The 19,482-nt window shown below is 36.2% G+C and overlaps 1 protein-coding gene across 6 annotated transcripts in view; it reads right to left on the bottom strand.

Annotated features, from left to right (window-relative positions):
• Window positions 1-19,482, bottom strand: part of EPB41L5 (erythrocyte membrane protein band 4.1 like 5) — a 138,199-nt gene that overhangs the window by 58,877 nt on the left and 59,840 nt on the right. For all 6 annotated transcript variants that reach the window (XR_004300406.1, XR_004300405.1, XM_032412130.1 and 3 more), the window contains exons 14-16: window positions 18,547-18,574; window positions 9,635-9,677; window positions 8,883-8,998 (exon numbers count right to left, since the gene is read on the bottom strand). Coding sequence is in view for 4 of the 6 variants with exons in the window: in XM_032412130.1 (XP_032268021.1) it covers window positions 8,883-8,998; window positions 9,635-9,677; window positions 18,547-18,574 (187 nt within the window). In the remaining 2 variants the exon portion in view is untranslated. The remainder of the gene's footprint in view (window positions 1-8,882; window positions 8,999-9,634; window positions 9,678-18,546; window positions 18,575-19,482) is intronic.

Here is a 19,482-nt window from a genome sequence, read left to right as displayed (position 1 = left end):
TTACACCACTAAGGAAGTCTTCAGTCACACTCCTGGAGAATGTTGTTCTCCAAGTCAGATATCTACTCTCTGTGCCAATATACACAAAATGTTGGCCAGCTCTCAGGAACAAAATGTAAAAGTTCACTCGAGCACCATCACCTAGAATTAAGGCCACAGCTTGTTGTTAGGAACACAAAAGCTTAGGTAATTATCTAATAATAAAAAACTGTGAGAACAATTCCTTCAGGAAAAACAGGAGCACTTGTTTTTCTGCTTCAGTATAAAAATAAAAATGTATCATTAAAAAAGCCACAGAAAATTTTTTTTCTTTCACCAATTTCTTTTGAAATTTTCTCTTCTCTTTACTAATTCTCCAAGGCTAATATATTCCCCACCAACCCCACATGCTTAAAGCAGCTAAAATGTACACAGTAGCAAGAATTGAAGAAATGAAGTTATATAACACATATTCCAGTGAAAGTGACATGCTTCATTGCCCTAGTATTTCTATCACCAAAGTTAATGTCAAGCGGGTGAAATAAAGTTCTCACAATGATTTCACATGACTAAAGTAAAAAGCTAATTTATATGAACAAAGATGAGAAATTTCTATGTTCTTCAAAAAAGGGAGCTGAGCTTTCCAACAAGGGCCTGGCAAAATGGCTCCCACAAAGAAGAGTGATGAGAAGAAAGGCCGTTCTGCCATCAACAAGGCAGTGACCAGAGAATACACCAACATTCACAAGTAGATCCATGGAGTGGGTTTCAAGAAGTGTGGCCCTCAGGCACTCAAACAGATCTGAAAATTTGCCATGAAGGAGATGGGAACTCCAGATGTGTACATTGACACCAGGCTCAACAAAGCTGTCAGGGCCAAAGGAATAAGGAATGTTCCATACCGTATCTGTGTGCAATTGTCCAAAAAATGTAACAAGGATGAAGATTCACCAAACAAGCTCTACACGTTGGTCACCTCTGTACCTGTCACTGTTTTCAAAAATCTACAGTTAATGTGGATGAGAACTAATTGCTGATTGTTACAAATAAAGGTATAAAACTGAAAAAAAAGGGGGGGTGGGGAGGTGAGAAAAAATACTGTAAGATTCAAAATAAACAGAAAGGATCTGACAAATCACATTTTATACTGAGACAAAAGCATACAGAGAGAGACACACAGAAAGACACACACACAGAGGTTTCCCCACCCCAGAAGTTATCTTCAAATTCTATCCCTTATGTAGAAGCATCTCACATGGAACCACTGACAATTCTGGAATTCTGATGATGTGGTATAATTTATGTTAAAATACCAGAAGGAAGTATGTGGTGGTAAAGAGATTAAGTGTTATTGGATTTTATTTTTGCAAATCCATATGGTAAGCCCTATATACCAAGGATATAAAATAAATTAATGCAACTTAATATTACTATTTTCAGACCCAATATTCAAAGCCTAACACACAAAATAATGGCCTTTCAAGCAATGAACTATGGTTTAGAAATGAAGCATATGCTCCAACCAAAACAGTTAAAAGTACCATGGTTCAAATGATTACTGCTCCCACCATCAGTACATGCTGCACTAATATGGACAACCATCTCCCCACTTTTTCAGTTTACTTCTGTGAATACATAATAAAGGGATCAAAGCTGAGGATTAGTCTTCTCATTCCTATGAGGCCAGTCATCACAACAGTCTTATATTCCTCCTGAAACCCAAGACACCGTAATCCTCCACTCCTTTCCACCACCCCCTTCATCTATTTTCCTGTTTTGGCAAAATGGAAAGATGAAATGCATGACATCAGGATACATAAGTGATAAAGCAAGACTATTAATCAGAATAATATTAGCATATCAACCAAGTAAATATGCAAAAATCTAGTAAATAAAAGAAACTACCATAATTAAGGTCCAGTTCATTGTTTTATCTCATGAAACAAGCTGTCTGCCTGCCCTTCACTCAGAAGACACTTCATTTTTATATTCTGACACGTCTTTTACATCTTAGACAAAGATTCACCCAAGGGTTACAAACAATATTTCCTGGGTCAGTACTTCAAATAAATTTTAGAAGTCCCCCTAAAAAAAGATTTGAATTATGCTGATGATATTAAAATCTTAGAATGTTTGTGTAAGGGGCGCCTGGGTGGCTCAATTGGTTAAGTGTCTGCCTTCGGCTCAAGTTATGATCCTGGGGTCCTGGGATCGAGCTGGCATCGCATAGCATCAGGCTCCCTGCTCAGCAGGGAGTCTGCTGCTCCCTCTCCCTCGGCCTGTCTCCCCCGCTTGTGCTCTTCTCTCTCTCTCAAATAAATAAAATCTTAAAAAAAAAACAACAAAAAACCCACAAATGTTTGTGTACTAGTTATTTTTTCAAACAGACATATACACCACAAGACAAATAAAGTTTGTTTTTCTCTGCAAATCCATTTAAGAGTATATATATGATTACCCTATCAAGGTCAAAAGGGTTAGACTATACTCAGACAGGTATAAGCCTTTGAAGTGGTTTTACCATCAAAAGAAATAATTATCATAAGAGCTTGTTTATGTTCATGTGTGAAAGTGTAAAGATCACTAGCTTTGCTGTGTTTCTGTAAGGTTCTCTGTCTTTAAAAGTACAGATGAAACATAACCAACCTAATTCAAGATGTTAAAATTAATTATGTTAAATAAAATTAAGCAAAGCACTGAAGTTGAATCACATGGTCCTGGAGTTCTGTGCTGTTGGCTCCATCTGATCAGAAAGATAGTGACCAAGTAAGGTACTTCTGGAGAATATTAGTTCCCTAATCTAGAATGTATGACCACTTACCCTTTAAGCATAATAAAATGCAGAATATAAATAAGTTGGTGACGATTTATTTAATTTAGGATTATTCTTCATAGCTCTGGAAACATGTATATCTTGAAAATATCAGTAGCAAGAATAGTCACAATATTTGATATGAAATCCTAGATCATAGAGAAACTTGTAAAAAATAAACAGATTTGATTCTACTACCATTCAGTCTTAGCCTTTTACTTCCCCCACCCCCTGCGCACTGCCTTCTCTCCCTACCATCCCTCCAATCTAGTTTCTATCATCAGGACTTTACAAATGAACTATAATATAACAAGGTTTTCAAAGAAAGAATAATCATGAGGGGGCGCCTGGGTGGCTCAGTCGTTAAGCGTCTGCCTTCAGCTCAGGTCACGATCCCAGTGTCCTGGGATCGAGCCCCGCATCGGGCTCCCTGCTCGGCGGGAAGCCTGCTTCTCCCTCTCCCACTCCCCCTGCTTGTGTTCCCTCTCTCACTGTCTCTCTCTCTGTCAAATAAATAAAATCTTTAAAAAAAAAAAAAAAAAGAATAATCATGATGTGATTCTTCCATCACTTAAATATAACAGAACTGATTAACTCAAATTCTAGTATAGAAATGACCACTTTCAATGTAAACTGAAGATCTTACTCTATTACTCTATTACAATCCTTCCCTATTTCCTGAAGTTAAGATTCTGCTAAGATATACATATAAGGCATTGCTCAGCAGTCTAATCTTCAGATTTCAAGATTAATTTTAGGGTACAAAAAAGTCAAACCTTGGGACTTTCTAAAGACCTAAAAAGCTTTATTATTACACTTCTTTGGTTTCTATTACAGAAACAGTCATTTCTTAATCATATTCACACCCATGAATCTTTTCCTGAATGACACAAACCAGAGTTTTTGTGCTAAAATGTTATGATGCAAATTCCCTGCTTTAAAGAAAAAAATCACCATCAATAATACCTGACAATTATAATCTGAGCTATGTAAAGTCTAAACCAACTCTGAAGGATATACATTAGTGGCCATTTTTAAGCATGCTTTATGATGATAAGACTTAGGGAGGGAGCTGGGTTATTTAAGATATGGACCTGTTCATATTTACAGGATGTGCTAAAGAATACTTTGAGCTTCTGTCTCCTTAAAACAATTGTGATAGGGGTGCCTGGGTGGCTCAGTCAGTTAAGTGTCTGCCTTCGGCTCAGGTCATGATCCCAGTGTCCTGGGATTGAGCCCAGATCTGGCTCTCTGCTCAGCAGGGAGCCAGCTTCTCCCTCTCCCTGCCGCTCCCCCTGCTTGTGCTTGTGCATGGGCACACGCACGCTCTGTCAAATAAATAAAATCTTAAAAAAAAAAAAGTTGGTGATAAAATCACAGACTGAAACCTGTCTATAGATTTCATTCCTAGATCTTACTTAATTTTGCTTACTTCTATTTTCTAATGACAAGTTGTATTCTATTTGCAACCAACAGTCCAGTAATAAAGCCCTCTGAAACCTGTATCTAGCAGAGAGGGATTAGACCAACCTCGGAAGTAAACAGGATTATATATGGGTTAGGTTGTTTATAATAAAGTTTCATTATCTTGAATTATTATTATGAATTCTCAGACTATAATATATCTTCAAATTACCATATACATAGTTTTAAGGTTTGTTAAAATTTCTAAAAACTATAGAAAGGCAAAAGAAATGCTTCCCTTGTATCAGTTCCCATTACATTAGAAATGTACTTTTTTCAGATAATCTGCCTTTATGAATTAAATCAAAGAACTTAGATGATTACATTCGAAGTTCATAAAGGACCAAAATAGTAATATATCCAATCCATTTGAAAGCGATATGGTTTGGGCTTTACTAAAGGTTGTACAAGGCTAGATTACGAGGCTGCTGCAAACCTGGGAAATCTACCAGATGCATAAGATGAAAAAGAGAAAATGAAAAGACAAAAGTAAATACATTTTCCATTTTGTACAACCATTCAGTAGTAATGTAACTAAATTTAGTTAACCACTAGTTAACTAGTTAATCATGCAAAAGTAACCGGTTTATCTCTTTACATGAATCACATTACTTTCGGTAAATTAAAATACTTGTTAAAAAGTAAAAGTGCTTTTAATTAAAAATTACATTTATTATGACTATAGAATCTTAGGCACTTAACTGAAATTAAGGCATGGGTCACTGTAGAAGTATTAAAAATGGTACAGAAAAGCAGCTTTATCAAAGTATCATATCACCAAAGGCTGACACATCGTGCCTGGACCATGTTTCCTTCTCACTTGTGATTAGTGTGTCTTATTCTTTTCACCTCAATCTATTTGGATGGCATGAGGTGAGAGGATAACAGGCAGCTTTTGCACAAACACAAACCTTCTCCTGAGACATCTTCTGAGTGATGTATTAACATGTTAAAATCATGAAAAACCTTTCCAAAATTACAATGATATATACATACCCTTTCAATACAAAAGCATTGTCATTATCATTGATGGCATACAGCTTTCTTCACATTCTTTTTCCTTTCACAGAAGAATTCAATTACAAACAACACTACACAAGTAGTGACACAATATAAAGTAATTTCTGCCAAATTCTCCTAACGTGATCAATCCTCTATGTATGGAAAATGTATACCATCAACTTGCATGACAAAGAGTCCCAGTGTCTAACGGGCTTAACACTCATATCTCAGTCATGGCTGCATGGCCGGGAAAATGAACACCATGATGGACTCCTGCATTCTTCACATTGTGCTCATGGACAAAGTCAGTGTAGTTTCTATGTGCAGGCTGGGGTGGGGACAAGGCCCTTGTGTTCCACTGGTTTCCACCACGTTGACAGCAGTCACTGGCAGCAGAGAGCCTGGATGGTTGGGGAGTGGGAGGGGAGCACAGTTAGTCAACAGGAATAGGAGAAAATGGATGTGTAAGAGGTAATAAAGGAGAAAGGCAGTGTGACCAGCATGCACCACTGCTATGAGTAGTTATTGACATTTACTCCATGCAATGACTTACAAGAATGGGGGTGGGGGAGGTAGAATCCACAAAGTTATATGTAGTGGAAAAGCTCAATATGGAAATATGAGTAAGTAATTAGAGTTAGTTAAGTGAATTAAATAACGAGGAAATTTCACAGAAAACAAAATACTCTATCTGTCCCTGATGTTGGTACCAAAATCAAAGTTAAAAATATTGTTTGAAGTTCTAATGAGAAGGAAAAAATATTTATGATCTAATTTAATTCAAATATTTAAAAGGACACTTCTACATTATGGACAAAGGCACATACAGAAAAGAGCAACTATGAAAATTATTCCCCAAATTAAGTGATTTCACAAAACTGAAATCCAGGAAACAAAATTCAGAAAGAAGATTAAAAAAACAAAAAACAAAAATTACATTGATGTAATTTTACGTCAATGTTTCCAATTAACAATGGAGAATCATTGTTCCTTCTATAATCAAAGTTCACAGGACCTCAGAATCAAATTCAACAGGTACAGATAATGTGATGAAATTGTAAGCCCCTCCAAGGAACAGTTTAGTAAGTATAGTAAGATACCCTTATCACACAGTGCTATAGAATAGGCCTATAGAACTATGAGAGTGAAGCATGCATACAAGCAGTTCCTGGTTAGAAATAATTAGATCCTCCAGTAGAAAGAAACATTTGTCACAGTTCAGAAAATCAAGGTTTTGCAACACAGCAAAAAGGGCAGCACATATTTAAGATAATTATAAAGAAAAAAAAAAAATCAACCCAATTATAAAAGATGTCTAAGGATAAATTTTTAAATACAGTATTTTTCTAACTCAACTAAAACATGAATCCTCATCTTTTTTTCCTTAAGGAAACTGAAATTAACTAAAAGGATTTTTCAGAACAAACTTGAATGCTTTTTTACAATAAAATCATCATCTTTTCTTCAATAGATATATAATTTGTTCATCAGATCTATCCCATAAAATTCATGACCCTCAATATATGGTCTCTGAAAATTTAGGAAATTAAGTTAGGTTTATATTCTCCCTGATATATGCAAGATTTCCCAAATATTATTCAGTTTTGTTTTTGTTGTTTTTAAATGGTTTAATGGATGTAATACATAAATTGTTTCTCCAAAGGTGATACTCTAAATATCGGATAATTCTACATTATTGATAAACCAAATCATTCACTGAAATAATGGTGTCATTTAGAAGACATCAGTGAGAGAAAGCTAAAGAACTGAACGTGAAGTAGGTTTAGATTAAAATGGTTAGAAGTTATCTACCTGATAATAGTCTGTTATTCTGCCCAATTGTTCAAACCTTGGGAGCATTTCCAAATTTTATTAACTCATCACTTTCTAAAGGAGGACTGTTTTATATTCATTTAAGAGCATTAATAACAATAAATGCATGCAGAAACAAAAAGTGAAATATAGAATGCACTTTAAATTCAGGCTAGGGAATCCACTGGCTCCAAGACAGAACAGTTCTATATTCAGTTCCATGCCACTGCTGACATACACTGAGGCTCATGAGGTTTTCAGGATCACCATTTTACTCCATTTCCGCAAAGGAGGTCTCAGCACAAGTATATAATGGAAGGACACATAGCTCCAAATTTTCCATTTTCCTTAAAATTAAATACTCTCAGATTCAGTATTGTCTCTTTTAAAGGCTGTGTCAAAGGAACTACGGAGTGCCTAATAAATCAAATTAAATAGATTTAAATATGTGCCCATTAAAATTATAAAACTCAATAAAGATTTAGTGTCATAATATAGTATGCAAACCCCCTCCCAGATTCTCATTCCATATTAATATAAAAGGTAAGCATGTACACTAAGGGAGTTCTTTTATAGGTGAAGTCTGGTTTCCTTGCCAATAGGATTTGGTGGTAACATCAAGGCCATAAAACATAGCTGCTTACTGGAGCTGTGTTTTCAATAAGAAACTGAAGAAACTCTTTTTAATGGCTTAAAAAAATAAAGACTAAAATTTGATATTTAGAAGCCTCACTGTTCATACTTTAAGTGTGTGCCCACATGCGCACACACACACAAAGTACCCCTCTACCACACTCTCAGGTAAAAGGAAAAGAAAAAAATAGTAAAGAAAAAAAAAAATCCCTCAATCTTAGAAACTAATCAAGTTATTTGGAACTGAAGTAAAAATACGCCCAACCACGAAACAGCAAAGCATCTTGCAAGTTAGTTAAGCCAAAATAACAGTGAAAAACAATTTCATAGCAAAGACTGAAAATAATCACCAACCACTGTTGACCCACCACCATGAAGGAAGAACTGGTTGCACAGAAAGCTGACCAAAACCTTGAGATCACCACAGAAACTCATTAGATTTCAGGGACTAAACAAACTAAGAGCAAGAGAAAAAGAGAAAAATCCTATGAATTATCAAAGTTCATTTCATAGACACACAACTTGAACAGATGCAACCAACATGACCATTCAACCAAATAATTCCCTCCAAGCCACATACATTTATTTGGGAAATGATGAACCCTACTGATTACACTCCAATAAGCCACAAAGTATTCATATTTGTGTACTAATTATGAATGTAAAAAAAAAGACCCTGGAAATCTAAACAAAGTACCTTCTCTGTCATCAGATTATCTCTCCATCCCCCAAAAGCATTAAAATATTTTTTTTAGATTATAATCTTGTTTCCCTTTTGGCTTATCTTCAGTTTTTAATGAAAAAACACATCCAAAGCACTAGCATTATGTTGTGTGGAATAACATATGATGAACTTATTTTCCTTATTGATCTGAAAAAAGGTTCTACTGACTAGCATTGAAGTCCTTTTCAACAGAGAACCACCCACCACTTCCAATCATGCTAACCAAAATAAGGAGAGATGTCTGATTTCTTCAATTAAATAATTGCATTCCCTTCTTCATACATATCCTTTATTTTCCCAATCCCAGTATGACTGTTTAATAATATGTTTCTGTTCAGCTTACAAATATGAATAATTTGCTTTCAATCATATTTAAAGTCTTCTAAGATTATGGTTGGGAATTTAAAATACCATTAAGCAAGCAACATTTTATTCCAGTTTAAGGAGTTAACAAACCATTTCCTGTCATGCTGGTCTAATCCAGGATTCCTTGGAAGATTCTCTATCTCTGCCAGCACAGGACCAGAGGGAACAGAAGGAATCCCAGGCAGAGTAGACCTCACACACCAAGCCTGTGGATTATAAAATTATAAAAATCATCTATTTTGCCTAGATAAAAGATTTCTTCACCAATAAACAGAACATTAAAATGGAATACTATCGGGGCGCCTGGGTGGCTCAGTCGTTAAGCGTCTGCCTTCGGCTCAGGTCATGGTCCCAGGGTCCTGGGATCGAGCCCCGCATCGGGCTCCCCGCTCGGCAGGAAACCTGCTTCTCCCTCTCCCACTCCCCCTGTTTGTGTTCCCTATCTCGCTGTGTCTCTGACAAATAAGTAAATAAAATCTTTAAATAAAATAAAATAAAATAAAATAAAATAAAATAAAATGGAATACTATCAACAAACATAGTGCAAACAAATGCTTGAATGTTATGTACTACCTCAGAGATAGATAATAATCTAACTAAATATTAATATCTTATTCATTAAATAGGATTTACAGGAACAGAAAATGTTCTATAGAGCACCTATTCTATTTACAACATCTCAGATAATAACAGAGGGTTTCATTATCTACTTTACAGATTAAAAAAAAGAAAACGCACAAAACCGTCCCAAAGTTACACCACTATGAAAATTCAATTAATAATACCACTATTTGTCATAATTAACTAGTGTTCTAGTGTTTAAAAGCTTAGTATGATCTCACCTGTTGGGAGCCGTTACTCTGAGTTGAAACATTATTGTGAACACTGTAATGGGGAAAAATATCTATTAAAAAAACCATATATAAAATTCGAGGGCTTCACATTGTAAGATTATACATACAGTAATGAAAGTAGTTTTATTTTTAAAGGCATTGTTTTGTTGCAAATAAAGAAAAAATTACTGTTGGAACCTAAAACTAAAATGTAAGATGCCCAGAAAACATTTGCTTTTATAGACAAATACTTGTTTTTCTATAATCTGCTCCTTTGAAATTTCCATATACCTGTATTTTAATTGTGCTTTAAATGTGTAGTTCACTACTAATCTTGTTTATTCATTGGACAGTATCTGTCAAAGATGCAAAATGAAGAGCAACACAAATGATACCTTAAATTCAAGGCATTGAGCACAAATATCCACATAAACTTATCTGTCACTTCTTTTGTATATTCCTACCCTCTCAAGATTTTCCACTGTCAGCAGCAGCTCAACATTTTATAACTTAAAAGGCCTTAGTATAAACTTAAAGTCAGAAACCTCTCTGTATGCTTTCTACTCCAAATGATTTATAAGTATGTTTTTAAATTTTTAGTTTAGGCTGTATTCATTCCCCTCCTCCTTCGCTTTCCCACAAAAAAGCACTTAAAAAACAATCTAAAACAAAATAATAAAAACAAACCTCAGAACAGCTAAAAAAGAGAATATTCAATGAAATAATTCAAAGATGACATATTATCACAACAAAATGATGGGAATAAAGAGTTTATGGACATCACTACATCAAAAACTAATGATGTAATGTATGGTGATTAACATAATATAATAAAAAAAACTACATCAAAAACTAATGATGTAATGTATAGTGATTACCATAACATAATAAAAAAAAAAGTTTATGGACTTCAGAACTTCTAACATAAGCATACATGTATCCTGAGGTAAAAAATTCAACTAAGGTAACTGAAAATATGTTCAAAGTTTTATACATATATATAGACACACACACACACACACACACAATTCCTGGAAAGTGAGAAAATAATCTACAGATTTAATGAGAGCACTATGTTCCAGGAAAATGAGACAGGGAATTAAATTCATTCAATCCCTTACTGGATAAGGAAAGAATACTTAAGGTACCCCAAGGAGATTAAAAGGAAATCACTGCCAATATCTGGCTGGCACAGACCTCCTCATAGAAATATTCAAGAATATTATACCCAGGGACACCTGAATGGCTCAACTGGTTAAGCATCTGCCTTCGGCTCAGGTCATGATCCCAGGGTGCTGGGATCGAGTCCTGCATCAGGCTCCTTGCTCAGCAGGGAGTCTGCTTCTTCCTCTGCCTCTCCCCCTGCTTGTGCTCTCTCTCTCGGACAAATAATATCCCTTTAAAAAATAATAATATTATACCCAGCCAAGAGGTCATTCTAGTAAAAGGGAATAGCCAGGGGTGCCTGGGTGGCTCAGTTGGTTAAGGATCTGCCTTCAGTTCAGGTCATGATCTCAGGGTCCTGGGATCAAACCCCATGTCAGGCTCCCTCCTCAGCTTGCTCTGTCTCACATAAATAAAATCTTAAAAAAAAAAACAGAAAAGAAAAGAAAAGACAAAAGGAAATGGGCAAAGCTTCTCAAACCAAACTCTGAATACAGCATCTAGGAGCCTTTCTCAGAGGGGTGGGAGCAAAACAATCTGATGAAGGACAACCAATTAAGAAAACTCAAGAACGAAGAGGCTGGGGCGCCTGGGTGGCTCAGTCGGTTAAGTGTCTGCTTTCGGCTCAGGTCATGATCCCAGAGTGCTGGGATCGAGCCCCACCATCAGACTCCCTCCCTGAGTCTGCTTCTCCCTCTGACCCTCCCTGCCCACCCCCACTCATGCTCTCTCTCTCAAATAAATGAATAAAATCTTAAAAAAAAAAAAGAATGAAGAGGCCTTGCTAAAGGCTATGTGATGAGAAGTGAATCAATTTTATATCTTATTTTTTATTACCTACATCTTATCACAAGTTAAGTCACCAGAACTTGCAGTAGCATTGCCTGGATTCCAAGCTGTACCACTACCACTAGTTCTATTCTCTAAACTTCAGGTTCTTCATTTGCATGAAACTGTTAGGAGGATTAAATGCATTAATACTAGCAAAACACAAAGAACAGTGATAAATAAAACTGACAAAAAAAAAAAAAAAAACTGTAAAAAAAAATACTGGTTAGTGTATAACTGTTGTCAAGACATTTGCAAAGAATATACCTGTCAGGCATGATTTCTTTGGACTAATGCTGCTGCTCCCAGAACACATTATGCTAGTTTAAGTAACCCATAATCCCAGATATTATGAAATCTCATCCAACCTGCTTGGCTGGATGATCCCCTTGGTTACTCTTTGAAGCTTTTCCTTTAACTGAGAATAACTCCAGCAAGTGATAAATAAAAGATGAATAGTAACATGAAAAAAAGTGCTTATGTGATCTTAATGGGATCACAGCCCCGTTTTCAAATAATTTGAAATGTAGAAAGCACTATTTTCTCATAATTACACATTCTTTCACTTCCACTAACACAAAAGTAGGAATGAATACTTCTCATTACTGATCTAATCCAAGCCTCCCCTTTCAAAGGACCACCTGTAATAACTGACCCCTTTTGCTCTTATGCTCTCTGTATTCATCACTTCCTCCTCCGTTCCTTCTTTTTCCTCTTTTCCGTCTTCAAGATTCTGTCAGCTAAGCCTGTACAAAAAGTATTAATCACTGAAATGTGATCTATCCTTTAAAATGTCACCTCTTCTTAGGATACTTTATACTAGTCAACACTCAGGGAATAGTTAGGAAATAAAATAGTATAAGGAAAACCGCTGACATCAGCCAATTTAAAAACCTGTTACTCAAATTAGGCACATTACAAGGTCAAGAAGCTTTTTAGGTCAAATAGCTGTGCTTTTTCAAACAGTACTGTTTTCCATGGTTCACTGGAGCAAAACTGTTCATGCAAACAGAACTACAAGGGCAAAAATGAAAGGGCATTCATGCCAGTCCAAACTCAGGTTCTCTCAAGCAGTGTTATGAAGAGTGGTAAATAACCTTCAGGAGAGCTGGGTCCCCCTCTACATTTCACATCTAAAAGTTTATTGTAAAAAATTATAACAATAAAGTATCATTGCTTAAATATCCCATTTCTGTTGTGTTTTCCAGAGCCAAATGCATTTTTTCCTTTTATTTTTTTTCTTTTTATTAACATACAGTGTATTATTTGTTTCAGGGGTACAGGTCTGTGATTCATCAGTCTTACATAATTCACAGCGCTCACCATAGCACGTACTCTTCCCAATGTCCATCGCCCAGCCACCCCATCCCTCCCAACCCCCCTCCACTCCAGCAACCCTCAGTTTGTTTCCTGAGATTAAGAGTCTCTTATGGTTTGTCTCCCTCTCTGGTTTCATCTTGTTTCATTTTCCCTCCCTTCCCCTATGATCCTCTGCCTTGTTGCTCAAATTCCTCATATCAGTGAGATCATACGATACTTGTCTTTCTCTGACTGACTTATTTCACTTAGCATAATACCCTCTAGTCCCATCCACATAGTTGCAAATGGCAAGATTTCATTTTTTGATGGCTGTGTAATATTCCAGTGTGTGTGTGTGTGTGTGTGTGTGTGTGTGTGTGTGTGTGTGTGTGTACCCCACATCTTCTGTATCCATTCATCTGTTGATGGACATCTAGGCTCTTTCCATAGTTTGGTTATTGTGGACATTGCTGCTATAAACATTGGGGTGCATATGCCCTTTTGGATCACTACATTTGTATCTTTGGGGTAAATACCCAGTAGTGCAATTGCTGGGTTGTAGGGTAGCTCTATTTTCAACTTTTTGAGGAACCTCCATACTGTTTTCCAGAGTGGCTGCACCAGCTTGCATTCCCACCAACAGTGCAGGAGGGTTCCCCTTTCTCCGCATCCCCGCCAACATCTGTCCTTTCCTGACTTGTTAACTTTAGCCATTCTGACTGGTGTGAGGTGGTATCTCATTGAGGTTTTGATTTGGATTTCCCTGATGCCGAGTAATGTTGAGCACTTTTTCATGTGTCTGTGAGCCAAAAGCATTTTTCAAGCAAAGATAATAAAACTTAGTTATTAAAATTAAATTAATCTTAATTCTAAGAAAGAGACTATATAGTCATACTTAAGTTTTTGGTCAGAAATGTGTATTTCCAAAAAAAAAAATTTTTTTTTTAAAGATTTTATTCATTTATTTGAGACAGAGAGACAGAGAAAGAATGCACGCAAGCATGAGTGGTAGGGAGGGTGGGGAGAGGTAAGGAGGAGCAGAGGAAGAAGCAGACTCCCCGATGAGCAAGGAGCCCAATGTGGGGCTCGATCCCAGGACCCTGAGATCATGACCTGAGCCAAAGGCAGACACTTAACTGACTGAGCCACCCAGGCGCCCCTCAAAAAAATTGTAAAAGACAAATTCTTGCAAATAAAAACCTTAATTTTTCAACTACATATTATTGCTTGAATACTTTGTTTACATTTTGGTAAATTCACCAGGTTATCTTTCTTATTTTAAGCTCTAATATTCTGTCCCAGCCTCCCTTTCAGGTAAGCAAGATATAATCCATTAAACAAAAAACAAACAAAATAGTTTAAAAAGTACAGAATACCTCTAACATTTCTCCATCATTTTTCTTAAAAGCATAGCTTATAAATAACTACAATGAAAGTAAAAGTGTACAACTCAGGAAAGGCAGAAAACTTTGTTTTTTACCCAATTAAAAATTCACAATAGAGAGAATAGCTCACTTCCTCCGTACTCTATTCATTATTTTTTAACAGCCTACTGACAGCTAAAGAAACTTCAGGAGAAATGCTTTTGTGATGAATCACTAATCACAGCCCAACTTTAATGGTTTTCTAAGTGGGCAAAAAAAAAAAAAAAAAAAAAAATAGGGCATCTCAAGGAGAGGCTGACCGTACTCACTCAGTACCCCAAATCAAACGATTTCTCCTTTTGAAGAAGCTCTAGTCATACATCTGCCATATAACAGTAGACAAATTCAAGAGTTAACTAGATTTGCAAGTATGTCCTGAATCTGATACTTCGACAGACATTCCAGGAAACTGACATATACCAACAGCTGAGAAGCACTATATGAAACTATACATTGTAATATGGACTATTAAAATTAATGAGTCATCATCAAAAGTAGAATTTCTGGGGGTGCCTGGGAGGCTCAGTCGTTAAGCGTCTGCCTTCAGCTCAGGTCATGATCCCAGGGTCCTGGGATCTAGCCCCGCATCAGGCTCCCTGCTCAGCCCGGAGCCTGCTTCTCCCTCTCCCACTCCCCCTGCTTGTGTTCCCTCTTTAGCTGTCTCTCTGTCAAATAAATAATAAAGTCTTAAAAAAAAAAAAAAGGTAGAACTTCTGGAATGGTGGTTTGAGGACTCTCTCCCCAGTGAAACGAACATTTAGCTGGGGAAAATTATTAAAAAAAAAAAAAATCATTAAAAAGCATACATCAGTGAATAAACATTTATTCAAGAAAATCTACTAAATCTCAGAGCTGAGTCTAGCATTTGAGTCACAGTTTGCTCTCATTCCCTACTCCCCCAAGTTCAATGTGGTGAAAGCTTTACTCCACATGAGTGTGGCCAAGAAGATGGAACACTCTCCAAGCAACCCACTTAAATCAGCTATTTTAAATATGTGCAGGAACTAAAAAGCCAAATCTAAAGAAGTAAGTACGGGAACACTGTCTCCACAAAAAGAAAGTATCATTAAACAGAGAATTTATAGATAAGAATCAAATAGGGAAATTCTTAACTTGAAATGTACAATAACTGAAATATAAAATTAACTGAAAGGCCACAACAGGAGATTTGAGAAGGTGGAAGAATCAATGACTTGAAATGGGTCACCTGAAATTATCTAGTCTGAGTAATAGAAAGAAAAAGAATGAAGAAAAATGAACTCAGATACCTGTGGGACACCATCACATGTAACAACAGGCATGTAATGGGAGTCCCAGAAGGAGAGGTGAGAAAGGAAAAGAGAGATCATTTGAAGAAATAATGGCTGAGAACTTCCCAAATTTGATAAAAGTAATATACCATGAAAAAGCAACCAGAATAAAAATGGACTGCCAATCAAACAAAAAAGACTTCAAAACAAAAAAAATTACTAGAGAAAAAGAGTGACATTTCATCATAATAAAAGAACCAAACAATTATAAAGATATCTGCACTTAACAAAAAGCCCCAAAATATATGAAACAAAAACTGAAAGAATTAAAGGGAGAAAACAGACAACTAAGTGACAATAACTGGGAGACTTCAAAACCTAACTCTTAATAATGGATAACTCAGCAAAAGGTCAATAATGAAAGAGAAGTCCTGAGGAGTATAAAACCAAGTAGGTCTAACAGACATTTATAGAACATTACACTCAACAACAGAATATACACATTCTTCTCAAGTGCGTTTAGACCATTTTCTGAGATAAATCTTATGTTAAGCTATAAAAAAGTTTCAATAAATTTATAAGGATCAACATCATACGAAGTATGTCCTCTAACCATGTAGAGTAAAAGTACAAAAAAATAACAAAAGGAAAATTTTAAATATTCACAAATGTGTGGAAATCAAGGAGCACACTCCCAAGTAACCAAAGGGTCAAGGAAGAAATCAAAAGAGAAACTGGAAAATAATTTGGGATAAATAAAAATGAAAATAAAACACACCAAACATGGAATGTGATTAAAGCAGTGGTTGGAGGAAAATCTATAGCAATAAATGTTTTGTATTAAAAAAGAATCGGGGGCACCTGGGTGGCGCAGTCAGTTAAACATCTGCCTTTGGCTCAGGTCATGATCTCAGGGTCCTGGGATCAAGCCCTCCAACAGGCACCCTGCTCAGCGGGGGAGTCTGCTTCTCCCTCTCCCTCTGCCTCCTCCCCCCTGCTCATGCTCTAATAAATAAATAAAATCTTAAAAAAAAAAAAAAAAAAAAAAAAAAAGAACGGGGCGCCTGGGTGGCTCAGTCAGCTAAGTGCCCAACTCTTGATTTCGGCTCAGGTCATGATGTCAGGGTCGTGAGATCGAGCCTTGCATCGGGCTTCCATGCTCAGCACAGAGTCTGCTTGTCCCTAACCCTAGTCCCCTGCCGCACCCCGCCCCCACTACAACACACTCTCTCTCTCTCAAATAAATAATTTAGAAAAAAAAAAATAATAAAGATCTCAAATAAATAACCTAATTTCCCACGTTAAGACACCAGAAAGAGAAAAGCAAACCTAAAGCAAGTATAAGAAAGGAAATAATATATCACAGGCACCCGGCTGGCTCAGTGGGTAGAGCATGCAACTCTTGATCTTGGCGTCATGGGTTCAAGCCCCATGTTGGGCATGGAGCCTACTTAAAATTTAAAAATTTAAAAAAAAGAAAGAAAGAATATATCAGAGCAAAAATTAATAAACTTGAAAAACAGACAATCAGTGAAACCAAAAGCGGGTTTTTTGAAAAGGCCCACAAAATGGGCTAACCTTTACCTCAGCTGACCAAGGAGGGGGAAAAACCCTCAAATTACTAAAATTAGAAATGAATGAGGGAACATCACTACTAACCTTACAGAAATAAAAAGGAAAAGGAAGTAAACATGAACAACTCCATGCCACCAATTAGGTAACTTAGATGAAATGGACAAATTTCAGAAAGACAGAAACTCCCAAACTGAGTCAAAATGAAAAATAAAATCTTGGGGCGCCTGGGTGGCTCAGTCGTTAAGCGTCTGTCTTCGGCTCAGGTCATGATCCCAGGGTCCTGGGATCGAGCCCCACATCGGGCTCCCTGCTCCGCGGGCAGCCTGCTTCTCCCTCTCCCACTCCCCCTGCTTGTGTTCCCTCTCTTGCTGTGTCTCTCCCTGTCAAATAAATAAAATCTTTAAAAAAAAAAAAAAAAAAATGAAAAATAAAATCTGAATGGATCTGTAACAAGAGACTGAAGTAGGAATTTTAAAACTTTACACAACGAGAAAGTCCAGGCAAGATGGCCTTTATAATGGTGAATTCTACCATACGTTTAAAGAAGAATGCCAATTCTTTTATAAATTCTTCCCCCCCCACCCCCAAACAGAAAGGAAACATTTTCAACTCATTCTGTAAAGCCAGAATTATCCTGATACAGAAATCAGATGCAGAATTACAGGAAAACTATAGACCAGTGTCTTCGACAAATATACACATACAGGGGCGCCTGGGTGGCTCAGTCAGTTAAGCAGCTGCCTTCGGCTCAGGTCATGATCCCAGTGTCCTGGGATCAAGCCCCGCATCAGGCTCCCTGCTCATCGGGAAGCCTGCTTCTCCCTCTCCCTCTGCCAGCCACTCCCCCTGCTTGTGCTCTCTCTCTCTCCGTCAAAATAGATTAAAAAAAAAAAAATCTTAAAAAAAAAAAAATATATATATATACACACACATACAAATCCACAACAAAATGCTAGCGAACCAAATCCAGCAACATATGATATAAAGAATTATACACCATGACCAAGTGGGGATTATCCCAGGAATAAAATTAATTGCTTATCTGCAAATAAACCTTTGTTCTTTGAGCTCCTTGTGCATAAGAACCCTAATTTATTCATCTTTATATCCTCGGTGACAGGCCAATAACAAATGTATGCCATTCTCATTATAAATAGTACATCCATCCCCACCCCTGCCTTTATTTCTTTAAACTGCTTTATTTTTCTTTGTGTCAATTTTATCTGGGATTATGTATATTTTTGTTCCCTGCTACAGTCCCAATGCTCAGGGAAACTTAACACATTGACAAGTCTTCAACAAATATTTGTTTAATTAATGACAGCAACTACATAAATGCTAAATTCTAAATTCTGTTCCTAAATTTTAAGTCATTACTCACCTGAGTTCTTCAGGTTTTGCTGTACTTGCTGACAGAGGAAAAAAAAGAAAATGTCCCATTAGTTTCCGCTTACATGGTAAACTGCTTCACTATTCATAAAAGTAAATCTAGGCAGTTTTTAAGCCATATTTCCCAATTATAGATTCAAAAAACGTCATTTCACAAAATGTTCTAGGATTCACATCATTAAAATCAATAATGACAATTACTTCCATTTTTAAAACAAAGCAATAAAATAACATCTTCTTTTAAAACAGAACCACCTGCAAGCCTCCTAGAGTGAGGTGACAATAAAACACTGTCAGTGGAAAATAAGAGGTAACTCAGGGTTTCAAATCACCACGAACTAAAATGGTCTCATTAAAAACTGTGTATTCTTTAATTTATAGTAATACCAAACAAAAATTATGAATATAAATGAGCTTTTTATGCCAAACATCAGGTCACGGCAGATGTTTCTGGACAACTGGGATGACCCTATTCAGACATACTAAAAACTCAACCTGTACTTTAATACTAACTCAGATTCAAAACCAACCACAACTTTTAGTTTCTCAAGTAAATCATGCTTTTTATTACATAAAGTTAAATATATACTGATGTTTAAATTTAAACACTATTTAAAAGAATCCTAATATTATAATACTATATGAAATAATTTTTACTTAAAATTTATTCATCCTATACCAATGGTTTTTTTTTTAAGTTCTTAAGGGCATTTAGGAGATTATTATTAATGAAATCTGGAAGTCAAAAAGAGAAGGTAAAGTGTTACTCTATAGAACTAAAATAGTTAATATGAACAAAAACTGAACACAAACTCAAAATAGTACCTGAACTGGGATTAACATGAAGTTTAATCTCAACAACAATACAGGCAATTTTTCTTTCTATTTTCTTTCTTTTTTTAAAAAAGGATTTTATTTATTTATTTAT

This window comes from Phoca vitulina, unplaced genomic scaffold, assembly GCF_004348235.1.
Source record: "Phoca vitulina isolate PV1807 unplaced genomic scaffold, GSC_HSeal_1.0 scaffold1, whole genome shotgun sequence".
Classification (NCBI taxonomy): domain Eukaryota; kingdom Metazoa; phylum Chordata; class Mammalia; order Carnivora; family Phocidae; genus Phoca; species Phoca vitulina.
The sequence above is the reverse complement of the archived record's forward strand: the minus strand, read 5'-3'. Positions and strand labels throughout refer to the sequence as shown.